This window comes from Bemisia tabaci, chromosome 3 (genome assembly GCF_918797505.1).
Source record: "Bemisia tabaci chromosome 3, PGI_BMITA_v3".
Lineage (NCBI taxonomy): Eukaryota > Metazoa > Arthropoda > Insecta > Hemiptera > Aleyrodidae > Bemisia > Bemisia tabaci.
Genome location: NC_092795.1, coordinates 15,340,272 through 15,361,670, shown reverse-complemented (window position 1 = coordinate 15,361,670; position 21,399 = coordinate 15,340,272). Strand labels below are relative to the sequence as shown.

The window sequence follows — 21,399 nt, the reverse complement described above, 5'->3', positions numbered from 1 at the left end:
TAATCAACAGATATTGCACAAAACAGTTGCTAATTATTTGAGGATTCATTTCTTAATCAGTATGTTTTATGTGTTTCATGCAGCGACGAGCCTTACTGAATTTCATGAAATGAAGTGATCACACCTACTTACCTGCAACATAGTTAGATCATCCTCCAAGCGTTAAGAAAATATTTTTCCTCTCTTTTAAGAATTCAGGGCGAGTAAAACCTGCTCAACAAAAGTTTGTGTAAGATTGTTCCATTCAAAATCACCTAAGAATCATTTCAATGGTAAAGTTGCCAACGATTCCTATTGGAAGTCGTTTGGTTCACTGAATTTTTCAGGTACCGAAAGATGAAAGGATCTTGAAAAGTCATAGAATTACATCCCACCATGAAAACAAGTTGGGAAAAACAGTTCAGATTGACCAGGGATGACATTTGTAACATTTACTTCTCAAACCAATCTAATGGCCAAACATAGGTATCATTTGCAAAACGTGTAAATTACATATCCTGAATACGTTGCTCAAACTTTCTACATCCAGTTCAGATTTTCAAAGGGAAGCAAGTCAGCATATTGTTTGAAGTAATTACTGAATTTTCTGCCCATGTAGAGGAAAAATATCACATTTCAGAGATTTTGTTGAATGATTTTTTAATTGAGAAATTAAGAGGAACAGGAAGTCTAAAACTTTGTGAATTTAGGTAGGTGGTTTCCCAGTTTAGCCTTGTCATTAACATCCTCTTTTTGCCATGAATGATTATCCACAAACATAAGCATACTCACACTAACTGTCCAACAACAGATCCGTATGTACCCTGGTGATACCTTAGTAACTTCAGATATCTTACCTTTTGAACTACTTGAATGGTTGAAAAATATTTTCACTTCAAGACGGATGGTCATGTCCTGATTGAAGCTTTCGAAAATTGAATGTAGTGTCGATTCAGCCATAGCACGCACCAGAAAATTCCTTTTTCGATCGGACCATTGATGATTCATTGTCGAATTAGCTTTGAACTGATTAAATATAAATGACACCATAAAGTGTTATTTATTAGTGAATCAGAGATCAAAGTATAAATTTGAAGCTGCTAAAGCAGTGATTTCATCTGGTCCGAGTGATCGTCTAAATGCAATACCCACTTATGACGGATCTGAGAAAGTTTGCATCACCGCAATGAGGTATTAACTCAATAACTACACACCAAATTATTTACACAACTAGGGCAGATTCTGTGGTGAATCAGCAGGCTTAAGAAAAAGGTCTGACAGCAGGAAAAAAGCAATAACACCTGTACTTATAGCGTAACAGTGCATGCACTAGATTGGTCACGTAAAAGAACAGACACTGATAACAAACATTGAACAAGAAAGCAGAACTGGATTGAGTCACTGTAGTCCCTAATTTAGTTCTAAACTGCTAATTTGAAGAACTATGAGACACACCTCAGATGTGTAATCACTCGGTTCGGGCCAGAGAAACCTTGAACTACATAAGGTCATATCGGTGAAGTTTGAGGGGTCAAAGGGCTGTAATACTAAAAGAAAGGTAAACTTCTGACTCCTGAATGAATTCAAGACCACATATTTTAGATAAAGAAACTGCATAACACTTAAATTGTGGCGAGAATGAAAAATGAATGGTCAAAGAAAAGAATGTCAGGGTTTGGACTTGTGGAACTGATTCTCAGAGTGCACATTACAATGAGCCGATAGGCTGTGGCTCCAGGTTATAAAATACGAGGAAAATGGTTGTCAAATGCTTTCTTGAAGTCGAACATGGACTGTAATTAATGAAAATTAAAAGATTTCGAGTTGCTTGGGTGCTTGGGTCCTTCCTGTTATCAATTTTCGTTTGTTTACGATCCCGGCGTTGGGAGCGTTGGACGTTTTCGATGGCCGATGCTCAGTCGGCGCTGCGCAGCGCTGCGACAATCCTATTGGCTACAAATGTGACGTCATTCGTATATTAGGCGAGCGGGATTTACAAAAATGCGCAGTCTATTTACGCAAATATCTCGCTTATTAGTTGGTTTCATGAATTCCCGTTTGTACCATTGAATTCTACGCGAAATTCTGATGCAGATTCATGTGCTTAGAGCCTCCAGTTCTTACCCTGTCTAGAGGCTCATTGCGCGAAAGGTCTAAGAAAATATATGAGGATTGCGCAAAAAGGGTACAAAGATTGCGCGAATAGAAACCTGAACATCTACTACAGGAACGCGCGAATGTAAAATGAAATTAATTTAAGGTAGAATTTTGGCAAAACAGGGAACAGTTGGAAAATAAACTCATTTCTATGTTGACCCTAGTTTACGTTAGTTTGTTGAAAAGTCATCGATATCCTACCTTCTGATGATAAATGAAGTGGAAAGATTGAATAATGGTCGTTGGTATAAAGAACTTACCTAACTTTTCTCGGAAAAAATATTAAAGCGGGAGAAACGAGGCAACGTTGGTATGCTCATACGGCGTCGAGACACAACACAGGTCTTTCAATCTCTATTATTCGAAGCCGCAATTATTCTAAAGCGAGTTCGAATAATCGCGCCAAACCCAGTGCGGCCGGCGTTAAACAAATATTAGCGCCTGCAAGACTTTAGGAATACTTCACGCATTGCGCCAAACAGTGCGGTCGGCCGGGTCGACGTGTAGCCTATATTTGCGCCTACAAGACTGCATGAATACTTCTCGCATTGCGCCGAACGAGGTGCAGTTGGTCAGTTGGCGTGAAAAACATATTGGCGCCTACAAGACTGCACGAGTGCTGTAAGACTGCGTGTCATCATTCTTGACTTACTGCTCCTGCTTTTACCATAATTAAAGGGAAAATATGCATCCTCATTGTAAGGATTCAGAAACTCGGATGGGATTTATTTATTTATTTATTTTTTTTTGGTTGTATTAAAAGAAAATAGAACGAACGAAAATATACTTATAAAGTTTATTCTGCTCGATACTGGGAGGCCTGATAAAATGCGATAACACTAATGGGCCGCCCTCACAAGGATTAGAATTTTTGATTTGAGTAAAAATTAAAACCTATGCTGGAAAAGCGAGATTACACCACGTTTGTAAAAAGTAAGAAAGGAAGAAAGACCACCATGGCAATCATGGCCAATTACACTGAACTGAGAAAACAGGGATAGTTTTCACGTCATGAAATGGTTTACTTTTCTACCGCTGCGTTTAAGTCTCCGACCCCAGAAAGCATGGATAATGTGGAGCAGGGCTTACGAGGGGATTGAGAAACACCTCCACGCCGAAGGAGCGACAATATGAATACGCGACCCTAACTCTATCACATTCGATGCTCTAACCGGGTGCCGTTTTGATTGCAGGAAGCACGTGTTTGAAGTCCCGATGGCGTTTTGCATGACCCAAGAAAGGAACCGGAACGGCGCCTCCAACGCGTGCCCAGTCTCCTGTGACGACGAGAAAGACCGACTAACCTGTGGATCCGACGGCAACATCTACAGAAACGAATGCGAAATGAAGATGCTCAATTGCGAGTGAGTACAATCTCCGTTTCCAGTCGACTTTTTATTTGTAGCTTGCACTCTTTTTAGTAGCAGATCAGTTGCGCTATAATCTCAGAATCATAACACTATGTTCCATGCCCGATGTTAACGAGGATATGCCTGGTTACACGATCAAATTCCCGTCAAATTCAGATCAAAATGATGACCAAGATGGCGGTCGGAGTTATCCAGAGTGATGAGTAAAATTAATTAAAACAGCGTGTTGATTGAAATAAGCACGTTGTGCGGAAATCAGATGAAGGATGAGCCCACAGTTCCATCATCTACCATCAATTTTTGCAGGCCGCAGAAATTTGATGGTAGATGTGCGCACCAGTCACCATTTGATCGAATTTGACGGAATTTGATCGTGTAACCAGGCAATACGTATCATTCATGTATCATTAATCGATGAATCCAATAATGTGGAAGGAACCATGGCATTTATTACGCAATGTCTCCACGGGACGTTTCACGGGATTTTTCTCAAGTTTGAAAATCGCAGGAATGAAACTTCTGGGGGTTTTCCCGTTAACAACACAACAAAATGTCTTCTTCTTCTTTTTAAGTCGTTCCTGGGACTCCACAATGACTCTTAGTTGCCACTGTGATTAGTGTTGGCTAGCTCAATATTTTCCCCAACTTCGCAAGTGAGATTTTTCCCTGGGACAAATCCCATGGAGACAAGGCCTTCGGGTCCGTTTCAAATAACTTTGCCCCGCTGACTCCGTGAAATAGAGGATTCCTTACAGCTCGTGCAAATAGCAAAAGAGGCAAAGTTATCTGACACGGGCTCTATCGAGATGGATGACGTCATATATCGTGTTTTTCAAAATGCGATATCGCCGTTAGGTAATATTGGACGCAGAAAACTACACGTTTGAACAGATCTGACTATTTTTAGCAGATCTATTAGCTTAATTCATTAAAACGCAACTCAGTGACTCATTCACGTAGTTCACTTTTCATGTCTTTTTTCCGTTCTATGTTTAAAATAATTGTGGAAAATTTTCAATATCCCTAGAAGTTACGATTTTTCCTGCAAAATTTGAAAAATATTGCGAATCTTTTGCATTTCTAGATCGGGTAACCTATCACATTGTCATTTTTTAAACATATAGTCACGGAATTTTCTTTTCGCTCCAAAACTGTTATCAATATTGGCACGACGTTTGAAGACATTTAAAATCATGATTTGAGACTGAACGTTTCCCGTACCGGTACAACTCCATCGACCGCACATTATAATATACACGACGACTGAAAGAGATAATCAGGTTGATTTTCTATGCGATGGAAAAATCGATTCTCTGGTGTTTAACATTCAACCGAGCTCAGTTTTAAAAGTCCATCATCTCGTAGAAAAAATGGATTTTCCTCAATCCCCTGGTAAAAATTGGCAGTAGAATCTGTGTTCCAAAATACCATAGACCTAAAGCCGGCTGTAAGATTTTCAATAGCTTCTATAGCCGGCTGCACAATGTCTTATAGCCTTTTATAGCCGATGGCGATTGAGCAACAGCCAGGCGATAAAGTGTATGCTACATGATACTAATTACGGATGCTAGGACTTAATGAGTTTTTGGACTACCGCTCTATTTTTGGGCCGTAGTATCTTGATTTATTTTGCGCGGAAAGCTCCGTACTTTTGAAGGATGCCTGCCATTCCTAATATGTTGGATCGCCTTCAATTTCGTATGATACTGTGCAATACCTCTGGTGTGAAATAGTTTCTTCAAGCGCCGTGGCACGCTGCGGCGCGGCGGGCGGGCAGCCAGCGCGAAAAGCGCCTTAGCGCCTACAAACCTAACAGGGATACTTCACGCATTGCGCCATGCGTGAAGTATCCCAGTTAGGTTTGTAGGCGCTGGTGCGCGCTTATCACTGGCAGCACGCCGCTCCGCTCTGTGTTATGCTCCAATATAATCTTGCGGAGTCAGCGTTTTTCAACTCATGATTTTGAAATGTTTGCACATCCTGTATGGATTATTCTCATTTTAATTGATGAAAAAAAATCTGTATTAAAGGAAAATATAATGTGTGTTATATGATTATTATGTTGGCTCCGTATCAAACTTAATGATTTCCAAAGCACACGAATTTCTACACAATTTCTTATAGCCTTTTATAGCCGATGGCGATAAAGTGTAAAGCCCGGCGATAGGAACTATGGCCCAGCTGCATGCATACTTTTTTATCGCTTCGTATAGCCCGGCTATATGATTTTCTATTGCCTTCTTTAGCCGGCTATAAGAATTCCTATGGTATTTTGAAACGCAGCTCCTATCGCCAATTTTTACCAGGGTCGAATTAAATGAATTCGACCCTCTAATTTAAAGTAAATCAATAAAATTAAGTTTGTCTCACCTATTAGCTGGATATAGCTTATGGTGCTGATGTCGATGATCTTTCGCCTCTACTTCCCACCTTTCAGGTGGCAATTTAAAAACGTATCTTTGTAAGAACTTTTGAGATAAAAAATTATTTTAACCTTGTAGCATGATCCCAGCGCTCTCTGGTGATCTTGAGAGGAACCTCCGGTGGTCAAAAACATGTAACTCCATTGTACTCTAAGACTAGAATACATCATGTCGTGACACACGTTTATTTGTGCTTTCTTTACATTCATATATCCCTCTTATTATACAAATCTTTTCTTTCTTCTCAGCTTTCTATAATGAAGATCGTGTCCCGTTTAGCTCAATAATTATAAGAAAAAACTTTCTAATGCAATTTCTCGTGTTTCAGAGTCTCTAAAAGGAGAGTAACGCGCGTGGACTTGGATAAATGCCGCGGAAAGTTGAATAAATGCAAGAAAATTCAATGCAGCGACGAGTATGACCCTGTCTGTGGGTCCGATGCATACACGTACACGAACAATTGCCACTTACAACAAGCAACGTGCATGTGAGTATTATCTTCTCATTGCCATTAGTGGAAAGGGTTTTGAACTGAATGGAAACAAATTGAGGAATTTATGAATTTCCTGGTATTAAGTGTAATACATAGATGAAAATCATAAGCTTCTTTGTGTTACGACACCTTTTAGCAACAAAATTTGGAAGAGGGGGGGGGGGGCAGTGGCCCATTTGCCCCTCACATTCGTCTCCTGCATGGAATTGAGTGACTACTTACCATCACAATCTTTCTGGGAGGCCACCAGCCTTTTGAGGAGGGAGCGGGACCCTTCTAGCTCCGCCCATGATTTTAGAGTTTGAAGAAATGTACTATTCGGGATTATTTTAGTACATCAAAGATTTTATGGTCAAAATACCACGCTGGAGGGTTTGCGGAATATCCAACTTTCCTTTACGCCTGACGCCTCGTATAGTGTTTAGGTTTTGCAAAATTCCTTTTGTGTACCGCAAGTCACCTTTTAGGCATAGAGAAAAAAAAGGAGGTATTTGCATATTGAGGTTTGTTTACCCTGTGACGTAGGTCGGTACAACCTGGCCAACGAAATCCGGAATTCGAAGTATACAAAACGAATCATAATGTCCGATTTTTTTGCTCAAATTAACTCATGATTTAATGCCAAACACTTCATGTGGTATGCATTTTTTCCATTAACTACACCATTTCTAAGAAAATCGATGATAAAAGTCGCCGTACCGACCTAGACGTCATCAAAAAAATTCCAAGATGCGCGAAATGCAAACACTTCCTTTTTTTTCTCTATTACCTTTAGGTGCCTCTGCTTACCAGAAGTCGTCGCTGAGAACGTGCGCCACGTAATTTGAGTCATCAAGGATTAGGAGGTTCGAGTAAGCAATTGCGGGAAATTGCCTGTTTTTGAGGAGGGGCGGGGAAATTTTGTGTCCATTTTTGGGAATGACGCCCCTCCCCTCGAACCCCTGGCACCCCTCTCGTCCAAATTTGCGGGCTGATTATAAGAATTGATAGACAAAGCTATAGACAATGAAGACCAAGGGAAAATGGAACGATCCTTCAGGTTGAAACGGGTGGTTCTTATAGACCAATAGAGTAAGTGATGAACTTAATATAGGGTCTTTCGTGGGTTGCCATCACTTGGATTGCATTTTGCAAAAAGAAACCAAGAGCATTGCAATGTTGCTAAGATAGTGCAATCTCTTTTGTCTTTTAAGGAAAACCTGACTATCCATCGACAGTGTCTATTTTACTCGCTAAAAACTGTAAATTTTAGACAAAAATTATAATGTAAATTTGATATTTTTCCATGACTTCAGTGGTTTGATTGCAAAGAATGAAGTTGCACAATCTTAGCATCATTGCACTGCTTCTGGTTCCTTTTTGCAAAATGCAATCCACTTAGTCTATTACATACGTACTTTCTCTATCGCAACCACCCGCTTCCACCAATGGGATCGCTCCGTTTTCCCTTTCGCTTATCGCTTTGTCTAATGTCAATAATCAGCCCATTGATTAATTTTGAAAATCTCAAAAGCAGCGAAAATATTCGTGGAGAAATTTCTTCGAGGCAGGGGGAGAGCATGTCATGCGGCGCTCTTAATCCTGGCCGCGTGTTCAACGGTCGATCGTAGCTTAGCGTATCGCGGATGAATCGGACTGCGCGCCGGGAGCAGTTAGGCGCTGATTAGATGAGTCTCACCGATGAGATGGAACTATTATAATCAGTTTGCTGCTAATTGGGCGTCTGTCGAGCGAGCAGGAGCCTTTCTCCTCTGCGACACCGAACACGACGCCGAAGACTCGAGGCTTGTCCGCGGCGCGGCGCGCGACGCGGCCGTGTCGGATGCCGCGATACGGCCAGGACTCGGGAGATGCATAGCCTTTGGGTCACTGATAAACCTACTTATGAGGCCCCATTTTACTTTCATGCTCAAGCGAGAATCAGTTAAGTCAACTTGTCTTCCCTTTCCCTTCTTCCTTTGAGTGACTCTTTCCCGCCCCGCTCCTCTCCGCAAGGGCCTTGGCGGTCGCCGACGTTGCCACATGCCACACTCGGAAGAAAATTTCGGTCGAGGGATCTAGAGGCAAAGTCAGTACTCGCACAATATAGTCGTGGACTAGTCGTGCGTAGCAGGAATGGAGATGTTGCATGTGTGAGGGATTTGCGATTTGACCATTGATTCTTAAGTAAAAGTTCGCGAGAGACACGATGGTGCCACTGGTTTTCTCTGAAATCATCTCCCAAGCTCAAAAAAAGCTCTCAAGTTGAGGCCAAAATGGAGAGGATATCCCACCCTACCCTGAAAGTCCACCTCTACATCAAAACAAACTCTCCATGCAAAGATAGAGAGCAAATACATTGAAAGGGTTGCCACTTTATTTGGGGACTCCAAAACTGAAAACACGGCATCACTGCTAATGTATTTGCTCCCTATCTTTGCATGGAGAGTTTGTTTTGATGTAGAGGTGGACTCTCCGGGTAGGGTGGGATATTCCCTCCATTTTGGCCTCAACTTGAGAGCTTTTTTTGAGCGTGGGAGATGATTTCAGAGAAAACCAGTGGCACCATCGTGTCTCTCGCGAACTTTTACATAAGAATCAATGGTCAAATCGCAAATCCCTCACACATGCAACATCTCCATTCAAATCGCCACGCATCCTTAAGGGGGAAATCAAGTTTTTCAACGCGCAAGTGAGCGTAGAAATGAAAAGTTTTTGGATGAAATGAGGAACTTGGAGGACAAGTGCAGTTTTTGATAAAAATTGAGGTATTAATGATTTCAAGTAAAACTAGTCTTAATGCATATTCTGTGAAAAATGCGCTTCCTGTTTCCAATTTTTAAGCATCAAAAAGCCAGTTTGATCTTTCTTTCCGCTATAAGGATCCATGTGCTTTTGAAACTTCGAACACGTATTTCTCGAAACTGCAAAAACTGCACTTATGTACCTTGTCCTCCAAACCTCTCAAATGTAATAGCAGCGTGATGAAGTACGCGCTCTAAAACTTTCAACTGAATATCAATTTTCCTCGATGAAATGGACGCATTTCTGCCAAACGAAACTGTGTGCATTATGACGTGAGCCCTGTTATGCATGTATTTTTATGGGTCTCAGGGCTCATGACGTGATGCACGTAGTTCTGTTTGGCAGAAATACGTCCAAATAATCGAGCTCGAGGTGAAGGTCTCAAATTGCGGTAAGACTCACCGTTCTTTCGACTGCGCGAGATTCATATTCTCGGATCATACTCTGAGCGACGGGACTAATCCGATTCGCGCTCTTTTCCGGCTAGTCCACGATCCGAGACTCTCATTGGCTGGCTTAGAGATTATATTGCTCTCTGCCGTGAGAAGGGGGATGAGAGTACCCACTTTGCCTCTGGATCTCTAGTTATATCAGCAGAACGTCCAGTGTTCCGTATGAGTGCCGTGGCGTGCTTTGCGATATATCGATTGATCTGTCATAAATTTTGTCAGAGAGTTAAGGGTGCATGACAGGCGAAAACAATAGCATAATAAACAACAAATTAGGTCAATTTAGATCAAATTAGATGAAAATAATTGTAACCAGTCACAATTGGAAATCTTGTGATCGCGTAGTTTTATCGATTTTGAGAAGGAATGGACGATACGAAAACACACCAAAAAAGCAAACGACAACAGCGCATTTTTGTGCATTGGCACTGAATTCATGCGGTCACGTGCTTGGAAACGAAAAAAAAAATAGGTTTCTAGCACGGAACTGAAATATGGTAATCATTCGTTTTCTTATTTATTGTTCAACACCAAGGGCGAAGAATGTGTAGGAGGTCGGGTGGTCACCTGGTGCGCTGTGCGTTATGTCTGTTTTAACTACCTCGAACTGTTTTACTGAACAGACATCCTGGTGAATTCTGTTGTATAGAAAACAAAATCTGAGAAAAAACTCACGTATCATGCAGAAGTGCAAGGTTTTTTTTTTTTTTTTAATGATGAATATCGTAATGAAAACTGTGCGTACACGTAATGGACCACTAGACAAGGTGCAAAATTCAGCATTTTGATACATATTTCTCAATCAAAATTGCACGTAAAACACGATGCGCACAACGAAAATTACCGAAATCGCATCCTTACGAAGATATTCAATAATTCTTGATGCGTAAATTCAAACCACCCGCTCATGAAAACTCAATGCTCTACATGATTCATATCGCGCGCTAAACGTTTATCATGACAGTCTCTGAGGTATAAAAATCTGGCAACCTTAATCTTCACGCTTTTGCTCAGCTGTAGCAAATTTCCTATGGTTTGAACAACACATGATGGGAAACGAACATTGCTCGATTGAGAAGATTGCTGAAACCGTTGTAGTGCGCGATTTGACTCACGTAGAGCTTTGAGTTTCTTGTGAGCGGGCAGTTCAGATTCCTCGTAACCAATGTGAAATAAAAATGTTAATATCTCCGTTAGGAGTTGGTTCAGTAATTTTCGTTGCGCGAATCGTGTTCTCTGTGAAATTCTGGTTAAGAAACATGTATCAGAATGCTAAAATTCGTACCTTGTCTAGTAGTCCATTCTCGAGTGAAACTGAATTATGACCAATTTGCTTTACATATATATTGGCAAGTGGTGTGGGTATTTTTCATAGATAATCATAGGCGTACCTAGGTCATTTTGCTGGGAAGGCCTGCCCCCCCCCCTCCACCACCACTCACCACCGGGGGTCCGAAGGCCTCCCCTTGAAAATTTTTGAAATTTTAACTCTATTTGAGCGCATCTCAAGACATCCGTGGCGCTGATCTTCCTTCAATTTCTGCACAAAAATTTCCCAGTTTAATGCATTTTAAGGTTAAAACACTTTCAAATTGTTGCACTCGACAGGTTATTCTGTTTATTTTCTCACCGATGACCACTGTTTAATGTGAAAAATGCGAGCAATTGTTTTAACAAATGCCAGAATCATCGTTTTTTATTAGGAAAAGCCCATGCAAAGTAAAATGTAATATAATAAGCAAGACGTGACTATAAATGATTAAACATTTTTCATCTACTAAAAAATAGAGGTATGAATTTGAGAAAATCGGTTGCATCCAGATTTTTTTAGAGCAATTCGACTGAATAATGAATAGAGAAGAAAAAGCTAACTGTTCGAGCGCAGGATTTTAAGTAAAAACAATGTGCATCAAAGAAGGTGTTTTTGCACCACCCAGAATTTTTTTTTTTTTGGGGGGGGGGGCAGATGATACTATTTCCAATTCTGGGAGGGCCAGGTCCCCCTTGCCCCCCCCCCCCCTTCGCACGCCTCTGTATAGATGATACAACGCTTCCCCCGAGGAATTTGAAAGAACAAAGTTATTTCGTCAGTGAATCTACCGCTATAATAAAAGTAACTCTGTACGTAGTAAATGGACTAAGTAGTGAGTTTTTTGTTACAAGACATTTTTTAAGGAAAAAAATCTAACTCCCTAAAATACGCCAAGTGCATTTCTCAACTCATTAAGGTACATGAAAAGAAAATTTTTTACACGATGGACATCATAGCTCACTGGGCTGGACGAATTCGAATAGGGAGTCGTCCGTCATGAAATGGTTTACTTTTCTACCGCTGCGTTCAAGTCTCCGAGCTTTTCTACACTACATGCTTCCTGACTCATCTAGGTGTTGGAAAAGAAAATTCTCTCACCATGGTTTATCATGCCCCACTGGACTGAACGAATTCAAATAAGAAGTTGTCACATCATGAAATGGTTTACTTTTCTACCGCTGCGTTTAAGTCTCCAAGCTTTCCTGAGTGTTTCTCGACTTATAATGAAGCGTTAAAAATGAACATTTTCTCATCATGGCTATCATGGCCACCTAACTAGACGAATTCAAATCGGGAGTTGTCAGTTTGTCACGTTATGAAATGGTTTTAGCAAGCAATTTAGCAAGTCAGTTTGTCAAAGAGGTCTTGTTTAATGTAAAGACAGCTGAAATGAATGAGTTGCTTATTAGTTATTATCAAACAAAAAATACAGGGCACGACCATTAGGGGAGGGTTTGACGCATATTGACGGTGAAACTACCAGACCACGTGTCTAGGTTTGCGACGTTGTAGACTACTTGTCATACTTCATTTTTTCTATAGATAACTACTCAAAGTCAATTCTTGAAAACTTCCATGTTTTTTCCTCTCTATGCGGAGAAAACTCTGTAAAAATTTCAAGAAATGATATTGATATGTTTTCCGCCAAAAATTAAAATGAGAGCGGAGATTTTTAAACACCGTAAACGAGATACGTGGTCTGGTAGTTTCACCGTCGAAATGTCTTTTAAATAGAGAAATGGCGTCAATTATAGTTCTAAGTCACACGTATAAATGGATGGAAAGTGAAAGTGGAAAACCATTGAGTGAGCTTTGCTGAGCCCATGGTCGGATCAATTAGACCTGAAATTGGTTTACCTTCTTGAGTGTTCGAACAATTAATACCTAATGCATCAAATATCGCATGTATGGCGCCGTCCATGAATTACACTGGAAAAAAAAACACATTGGATCTAGAGTTCAGACTCTTAAAAACATCGACAAGAAAAAATACCCTTGATTCAATCAGATTTAAGCTTAAATCAAGAACCAAGCTTCTTAATTTCAGCGGATTTCCTTTTGATTTAAGCTGAAATCTGCTTGAATCAAGAGTCCTTTTTCTTGTCAATGTTTTCAAGAGTCTGGACTCTAGATCCAATGTTTTTTTTTCCAGTGTACATAACGAACTTTTTCGGAATTGTTGACCCTTCTTCCTCCTCCTCGTAACGCATTTGTGACGTAAGGTCCCTATCCTTTAACACGTAAGAACAAAAAAACGTATCGCTCTCCTCGACCCCCCCCCCCCCCTTGAGCGTTGTGTAATTTATGGACGGCCTTTACGGCTGAGCTCAAAAACCACTTATCTCGCTTGCAGCGTCTCGAAATTTCAGCTCCTTTTTTTCTCTCTATGTGTACAAGCGAACTTGACAGCTTGAAATTGAAAGTTTTTAATATCGCTCGGTATAAAAAGGAGAGGTAGTTTCACACTGAAGAAAAAAACTCCGGCCGTGGGAGCCGCAATTACGGGCTATATAGACATACCGTCCGTTCCGGGCTCAAAGGCCGAAAATTCCGGCTGCTGGAGGCGTAGCTTCAATTGCTCTGGGTTCAGAGGCCGAAGCTACGGCTCCAGCAGCCGGAATTTTCGGCCTTTGAGTCCGGAACGGACGGTATGTCTATATAGCCCGTAATTGCGGCTCCCACGGCCGGAGTTTTTTTTTCCAGTGCATTAATGCTGGTTCTAATCAAGTTTGACGTTTATTTAATGCCGTTTGTTTCTGGTTTCAGGAAAGGAATACAATTGGCTCACATCGGAAAGTGCGCCAAACTCCTCGCTCCAGAATCTTGTCCCGATTCGTGCGATCATGAGGAGACACATCCGGTGTGCGGCTCAGACGGAAACGTATTACAGGTAAAAACTAATGAGGCACTTCGGCCGTGACAGAATCAAGTTCTAAGTCACACGTATAAATGGATGGAAAGTGAAAGTGGAAAACCATTGAGTGAGCTTTGCTGAGCCCATGGTCGGATCAATTAGACCTGAAATTGGTTTACCTTCTTGAGTGTTCGAACAATTAATACCTAATGCATCAAATATCGCATGTATGGCGCCGTCCATGAATTACACTGGAAAAAAAAACACATTGGATCTAGAGTTCAGACTCTTAAAAACATCGACAAGAAAAAATACCCTTGATTCAATCAGATTTAAGCTTAAATCAAGAACCAAGCTTCTTAATTTCAGCGGATTTCCTTTTGATTTAAGCTGAAATCTGCTTGAATCAAGAGTCCTTTTTCTTGTCAATGTTTTCAAGAGTCTGGACTCTAGATCCAATGTTTTTTTTTCCAGTGTACATAACGAACTTTTTCGGAATTGTTGACCCTTCTTCCTCCTCCTCGTAACGCATTTGTGACGTAAGGTCCCTATCCTTTAACACGTAAGAACAAAAAAACGTATCGCTCTCCTCGACCCCCCCCCCCCCCCTTGAGCGTTGTGTAATTTATGGACGGCCTTTACGGCTGAGCTCAAAAACCACTTATCTCGCTTGCAGCGTCTCGAAATTTCAGCTCCTTTTTTTCTCTCTATGTGTACAAGCGAACTTGACAGCTTGAAATTGAAAGTTTTTAATATCGCTCGGTATAAAAAGGAGAGGTAGTTTCACACTGAAGAAAAAAACTCCGGCCGTGGGAGCCGCAATTACGGGCTATATAGACATACCGTCCGTTCCGGGCTCAAAGGCCGAAAATTCCGGCTGCTGGAGGCGTAGCTTCAATTGCTCTGGGTTCAGAGGCCGAAGCTACGGCTCCAGCAGCCGGAATTTTCGGCCTTTGAGTCCGGAACGGACGGTATGTCTATATAGCCCGTAATTGCGGCTCCCACGGCCGGAGTTTTTTTTTTCCAGTGCATTAATGCTGGTTCTAATCAAGTTTGACGTTTATTTAATGCCGTTTGTTTCTGGTTTCAGGAAAGGAATACAATTGGCTCACATCGGAAAGTGCGCCAAACTCCTCGCTCCAGAATCTTGTCCCGATTCGTGCGATCATGAGGAGACACATCCGGTGTGCGGCTCAGACGGAAACGTTTACAGGTAAAAACTATGAGGCATTTCGGCTAGAATTAAATCTATAATAATAGATTTAATTCTGCGTAGATAATTGAAATTTTTAATCTGCGTAGATAATTGAAAGAAACAAATCGAAGCGGAAGATTATCTCCCCCCTTCAGCTCCCTTTCTTAAAAAAATAATCAGGTGAACTTGAAAGGGCCGAAAAATTTAAACGGTTTTCAGGAATTTTCTGTTAAATATTCCTCACCGCGAATCAACTGTTTCATGGCTCAACTCGAAAAAACACGTTTCAATTGCGGTACTTCCAAATTTCTGCCCTTTTTTTATTTTTAGAATAAAACAAGCCAAAATGTCTAATTGAAATGCTCCAAGCGCAATCGTCTAAAAAATTAAAAACCATGGGAATGTTCAAGGAAATAGGTTGGAAATTTTTTTACAATTAGAGAATGCAGTATGATGAAAGGTGCGGTAAAGTTGCAAACCAAAATGCTCAGTTCCCGAGCTAAGCCATTGAGTTTTAATCTCTTTCACTAACGAAAATTCGGTCCAATATTTATGTGGAGCAAAATTTGGAGCATTTATCTTCTCTCGAGGAATGGGTATAATTTATTTGTCTACTAGTACAGACTTAAAAAAGAAGAAAAAGAAGCTGGTTCACCTCAGAAACCACCAATAAAACTTTTAATTAGGCCTTCATTTGAAAACACTGTGATGCCTCTTAACATCCAGTCTGCCATCGAGACAGACATAACAGAAAGTTGTTTCAATTTTTTCCCGTCATTAAATTTTTAGGAATGAGTGCGAATTGAAAAAATCCACATGCGGCCAAAAAGTTGTAGAGGTGCCCCTTCACCACTGCCCGACAACGTCGATGTGCAACCAACCTTGTGAGGAAACGAGAGAATTCGTCTGCGGATCGGATAACAAATTCTACAGGAACCAGTGTGAGATGAAGCGGGCCAACTGCGGGTTAGTATACTATTTTCTTTTTCTCGTTTTTTCCCCACCAATCATTTAATTATACGCAAAAATAATCGCATAATCTTCTTTACTACTTTGATCAAAATTCATTCCCTAGTCCGACTTACAGGCGTGAAAATCGACGGACGCTCCGCACTGCATGTGAGGGCACGGAAAGTCAGAGTGCCTTCAATAAAGGGTATATGCAACCCGGACATCCCAGAAGCGCGAATAGTTGCTATCAGGCGCTAGTATTTAAATGTCACGTCGCACAGTGGATCGAGTCAATCAGAGAGGTCGGACATACAGTTTTTGACTAAAACTGCAAATTTTAATGTTTATTTCGTCAAAGTTTAAATTTTAAGGGGTGCTTCTTGAGGAAAATTTTACGAGGAAACCAATGGACACTTTTCGAACCCCAAAATTTTGTATAAACGGAGTTATAAACTTTTAAAGTTTCCAAACTTTGTCCGACCTCACCTATTGACTCGATCCACTGTGCGTCGCATCGATTGAGAAACTTGCTGCAGACGTTTAGTTGCTCAGTGGACTTCTAATGATTCTTTCTTGTCCCTGGTAAAAATTGGCGATAGGAGCTGCGTTTCAAAATACCATAGGAGTTCTTATAGCCGACTGAAGAAGACTATAGAAAATCATATAGCTGGCTGTAGAAAGTGGAAAAAATCTTACGGCCGGGCTACACGAAGCGATAAAAAATCATACAGCCGGGCTATAGTTCCTATCGCCGGGCTTTACACTTTATCGCCTGGCAGTTGCTTTTTCGCCATCGGCTATAAAATGCTATAAGAAATAGTGTAGAAATTCGTGTGCTTTGTAAATCCTAAAGTTTGTACGGAATCACCTTAATATTTACAAAACGCACATTATATTTTCCTTTACTACCTACATATTTTTTTTCATCGATTAAAATGAGATTAATCCATACAGAGTGTGCAAACATTTCAAGTCATGAGTTGAAAAACGCTGACTTCACGAGATTAAATATTAGAGCCTAACACAAAGCGGAGCGGCGGTGCACTGGCGCCTACAAACCTAACAGGGATACTTCACGCATTGCGCAATGCGTGAAGTATCCCCGTTAGGTTTGTAGGCGCCAATGCGCGTATTGTGCTGGCTGCCCGTCCGCCGCGCCGAGCCGCAGCATACCACGGCGCTTGAAGCAACTATTTCACACCAGAGGTATTGCACAGTATCATACGAAATTGAAGGCGCTCCAACATATTAGGAATGGCAGGCATCCTTCAAAAGTACGGAGCTTTCCTCGCAAAATAAATCAAGGTACTATGGCCTAAAAAGAGAGCGGTAGTCCAAAAACTCACTAAGTCCTAGCATCCGTAATTAGTAACGTTTAGCATACACTTTATCGCCGGGCTGTTGCTTAATCGCCATCGGTTATAAAAGGCTATAAGAAATTGTGTTGCCGGCTATAGAAGCTATTGGAAATCTTACAGCCGACTGCTGGTCTATGGTATTTTGGAACATAGATTCTACTGCCAATTTTTACCAGGGTTCTTCTTCTTTTAAATTTTCTCCTTGATTTAACTTCATTTACTTCGCGGGCGTGAACATTTTTAACCGTAATGTTATTGCCCTAAAATTTTCCGCTTTATGCCTAAATTTAGCCCTGCAAAATCGTGTAAAATGCCCATTGTTTGAATATAAATTCGGTATTATTTTGTTATTTTCTCTTTTGGACGCGTTCGAGTATCATACGGATGAAATTAGTTCATTTTTTAAAGCCCCCCCTCCCTCCTTGTAACGCGGCTTAAAACTTAGGTCGTGCAAACTCAGGTCTTCCAACAAATCACGTTATCTGAAAGAGGTCATCCCCTCCCCCATTTCCATCCAGCTTTTGATTAAATGCTGTTTAAAAATCCCATCCCCTCCCCTCGGAAAAAAATCCTCTATTTCTAGAGATGTTTTTATCGGAGCATGACGCTTCCTCCCCACAATTTTTATTGTGTCACTGAATACTGAAATGCGCCCTTCGAGTTTATTTTTTCTCAGATGATTAGGTACCTCTCCTTTTTTTCCAGGAAACACGTGTTCGTGGTGCCAATTAAAAGATGTCTCACCGGGTTCCAGTTCAAGGGATGCCAAAGAGTCTGCCCACCGTTGTACGATCCGATCTGTGGAACGGACAACAAAACATATTCGAACGATTGCTTCCTACAAATCGAAAACTGCAGATCTCGAGCACTTGTCAGCAAACAGTACCATGGAATTTGTGGTCATCCTACGACAGAGCCAAAAAATTACCTCTATTAAGCTCATTTTATTTTCCTAAAATGAACGTGTTCATGGTTCAAAATCAAATCTCATAAGTTCACCCTCTCTCCCTTTATAAGAAAATTATTTCTTTGGTGAATGGATAGTCGCCGTTTCCGTTGTCAACCATATTTAAACGCTATTTTCCTAATATTATAAGTTAATGTTGGAACTCTCAAACATGACGAAAGTGTTTTGTACGAACATCTAATGAGGTACCTACATAAAATAGCAGTGTGATGATTGATTCTTAGCCCGTCTTTTAGTCCCCTCGAGCGCTGATTTTGAATCAAAAGGCACATTCCAATGATGAAAATCGATAAACATTTGTATCGTCACAATTGGACTACATTTTGCAATTTGGAACTATAAATTCTGGCCCGGTATAAAAACAACGAAAGTGCCATTAGTTTCCCTACGCACATAAGTGTTCATCCAGAAGAGCCGGAATTTATAGCTCCAAATTGCAAAATGCAGTCCAATTTATCCTCGAAAAAAGGCTGATGCGCTATTTATTTTGAAGTTTTACTGCTTTTTCTACATCACTCACATTTTACGCATAAATACATCAAACAATATCATTCATTCGTTTTACTTAAAAAATAGATTTTTCAATTTTGCACTTGCGTTTGTAGTTCCTCGGATAGCTTTAAAATTAAATCAAAATTTCGCCCACTTCCCTGACTGCCATCAGACACCGGAAAATAAATGAATTTTTTAATAACCTCCCCTCCCCTTCCATTTTCATCGCTGAAGTCATCTCCTACACTTTAACGTGTGTCGCCCCATGACAAAGGCATGTGTGACTGTTGTTGTCACAAGAACTTAATGTTTTGAATGTATTCTATGACATGCATTCCTTCCTTAAAAGAAAGTTCAAATTATTTATTATTAATTTATTAATTTATTTATTTATTTATTTATTTATACAAACAAAGTGATGGACTCTCGTCTGCAACCCAAAAATGAAAATAAATAGAAATAGGAGAATTCACTTTTCAACCTGTGAGAAATATTGATGGTAAACCTAGAAATACATATTTTCTAATTGCAAATTTTTGCCAATTCCGCTCATATTTAATTTTTTTAAAAAAATTATTAGGTACCCGATATTTTCACTAGAAATTTTAAGAAAGTATTTTAAATATATTGACTCTTCAAGTTGCCAAACAGACGTAATATCGCGCAATAACACTTTACTTTTATGACAGAAAACCAGTCAATGATGACTGGTTGTTTGTCATGAAAGTAAAATGTAGAGGAAATTTGCAGTATTGCATACCGAAATCTTTTTTCACTGGTTTTACCATTGTCAAATGACAGATAAACGTTGCATTAAAATTTGGTAGAATTGAAGAATATTTTCTAGATCTCTTAATTTTAAGACCACAAGCTCTTGTTTTGGATGCGATCAGATATGGATCTCTTTAGTGGTTTGTTTCCTCAATATCCGAAAAATCTAGAAGGCTCATGCACAGGCTTCAACCCAGAAATACTTAGTTTTGAATTTATGCGACAAAGTCTTGCAAAATGTGCCATACTCATGAGGTGGGATTGTGAAAAGAAAAATGAGATGACTATACCCTTGCTTAGGGGTTACTTCTACATTATTTAGCGCCAAAAAACACCTGATAAATAAAAAAAAATGACCCTTTGGCAGCTATTTAAAAGCTTAAGGATGAATAACAGAAAATGAGAGAAAACCTCTATTAAAGTTTCTGTGCGCTGTTGCCAGTCCTGGAAACACTCTCCTTCAAACACTCATAAAATCATCATAATGATGAAAATTATCGCTTAAACTTTAAACTTTGACTCCATGTTATTGAGAATATTAAACAAAATTTAGCGTCTGAAACTGAAAGCGATGAATTTTTTGCTGTACTGAACAATATGAGTTTCCATCTTGAGGCATATTTTGTCTGACCTCGTCACATTTATGTATTCAGAACACCTAGAGTATTTTCAAAGAAAAAGTACCTAACAATAAGTATTGAAGTGTTTCTCAAGTTTCAATTTCTGAAATGTATTTTATCATGTTGCGCAATTTGATTCATTCCATGAGATATTGATTTATTTGAGATAAATCAACGAATTCAAACATGTCTGTTGAAAACACCAACACATTCTTGACTCATATTGTAATATTGTTTGATAATAACTCCAAAATTAATTAATTAGTTTGTCTTCTCTGTCTTTGTTGATAATTTTCACAGAATTAGTTATGCAAGACACTGTCTTATTAAGTGAATGACCAATGTTTCAGGCCTCATCATCATGAATGTACTGCACACACGAGAGCTGCTCAAAAAATTAACTAGAGTTTAATTATTTCTAGTCAACTTTGCATCTTCATAGCTTCTCCTTCTTTCCTATAATTTCATTCTAGGAATTTTAGGAACAAAACTTCAAAGCTTCTCTGCTGTGCTATTGAAGAACTCTCGTATGTGTAATTTTGAGAATGAAAGATTTGGCTTTCTCAATGTTTAAACTCTGCATCACTCATTTACTGCACTTAAATTTAAATCATTGTTTTTCCAAACTTGTGATGTATTACATTTGGACGTAATTCTGCCAAACGGAACTATGTGCATTAAAACATGAGCCCTGAGAACCATAAGAATATTTGCTTTACAGGACTCACGTCACAATGCACATAGTTCCGTTTGATAGAAATACGTCCATTTGGCAGTATCGTACAATCCATTTTATTGAAACTCCTGAGACCCACACAATCTAGATCAATTGGCCTCAGACTTTTAGCTCTGTGATTTAGAATTACAGGTGATTAGCCTCCACTTCCCTAGTGTGAAGGTGGTAATGAGGAAACTTTAATGGAATAATTTTTCTTCATTTTATGATCCTGCTTACTTTGAAATCATTGACATTGAAAGCATCATTACATTGAAATCAAAGTGTATTTAATTGAAATAAAATTATTTTGGTGTGCCAAGCAAGAAGCATCATTTGATCACATTCTTTAAGATACCTGCCTGAACATGTATTCAATTTTTGATCCATTAATTGACTTATTCTTTAAATTTTTCTGGCTGATGGGCAAAACGAAATCAATTCGGATTTGATGCAGAAAATCTGATAAAATTGGATGAAAGTCATCGTTATCAATACAAAAAATGCAT

The 21,399-nt window shown here is 39.8% G+C and overlaps 1 protein-coding gene across 1 annotated transcript in view; it reads left to right on the top strand.

The window, feature by feature from the left end:
- The window catches only part of LOC109041940 (serine protease inhibitor dipetalogastin), a 57,172-nt gene extending 35,906 nt beyond the window's left edge, over positions 1 to 21,266 (top strand). Inside the window, exons 6-10 of the mRNA XM_019058454.2 lie at positions 3,330 to 3,500; positions 6,258 to 6,416; positions 14,912 to 15,034; positions 15,806 to 15,982; positions 18,031 to 21,266. Of these exons, the coding sequence (XP_018913999.2) occupies positions 3,330 to 3,500; positions 6,258 to 6,416; positions 14,912 to 15,034; positions 15,806 to 15,982; positions 18,031 to 18,262 (862 nt within the window). The 3' untranslated portion in view covers positions 18,263 to 21,266. The remainder of the gene's footprint in view (positions 1 to 3,329; positions 3,501 to 6,257; positions 6,417 to 14,911; positions 15,035 to 15,805; positions 15,983 to 18,030) is intronic.
- The last annotated feature ends 133 nt before the right edge of the window (positions 21,267 to 21,399 follow it).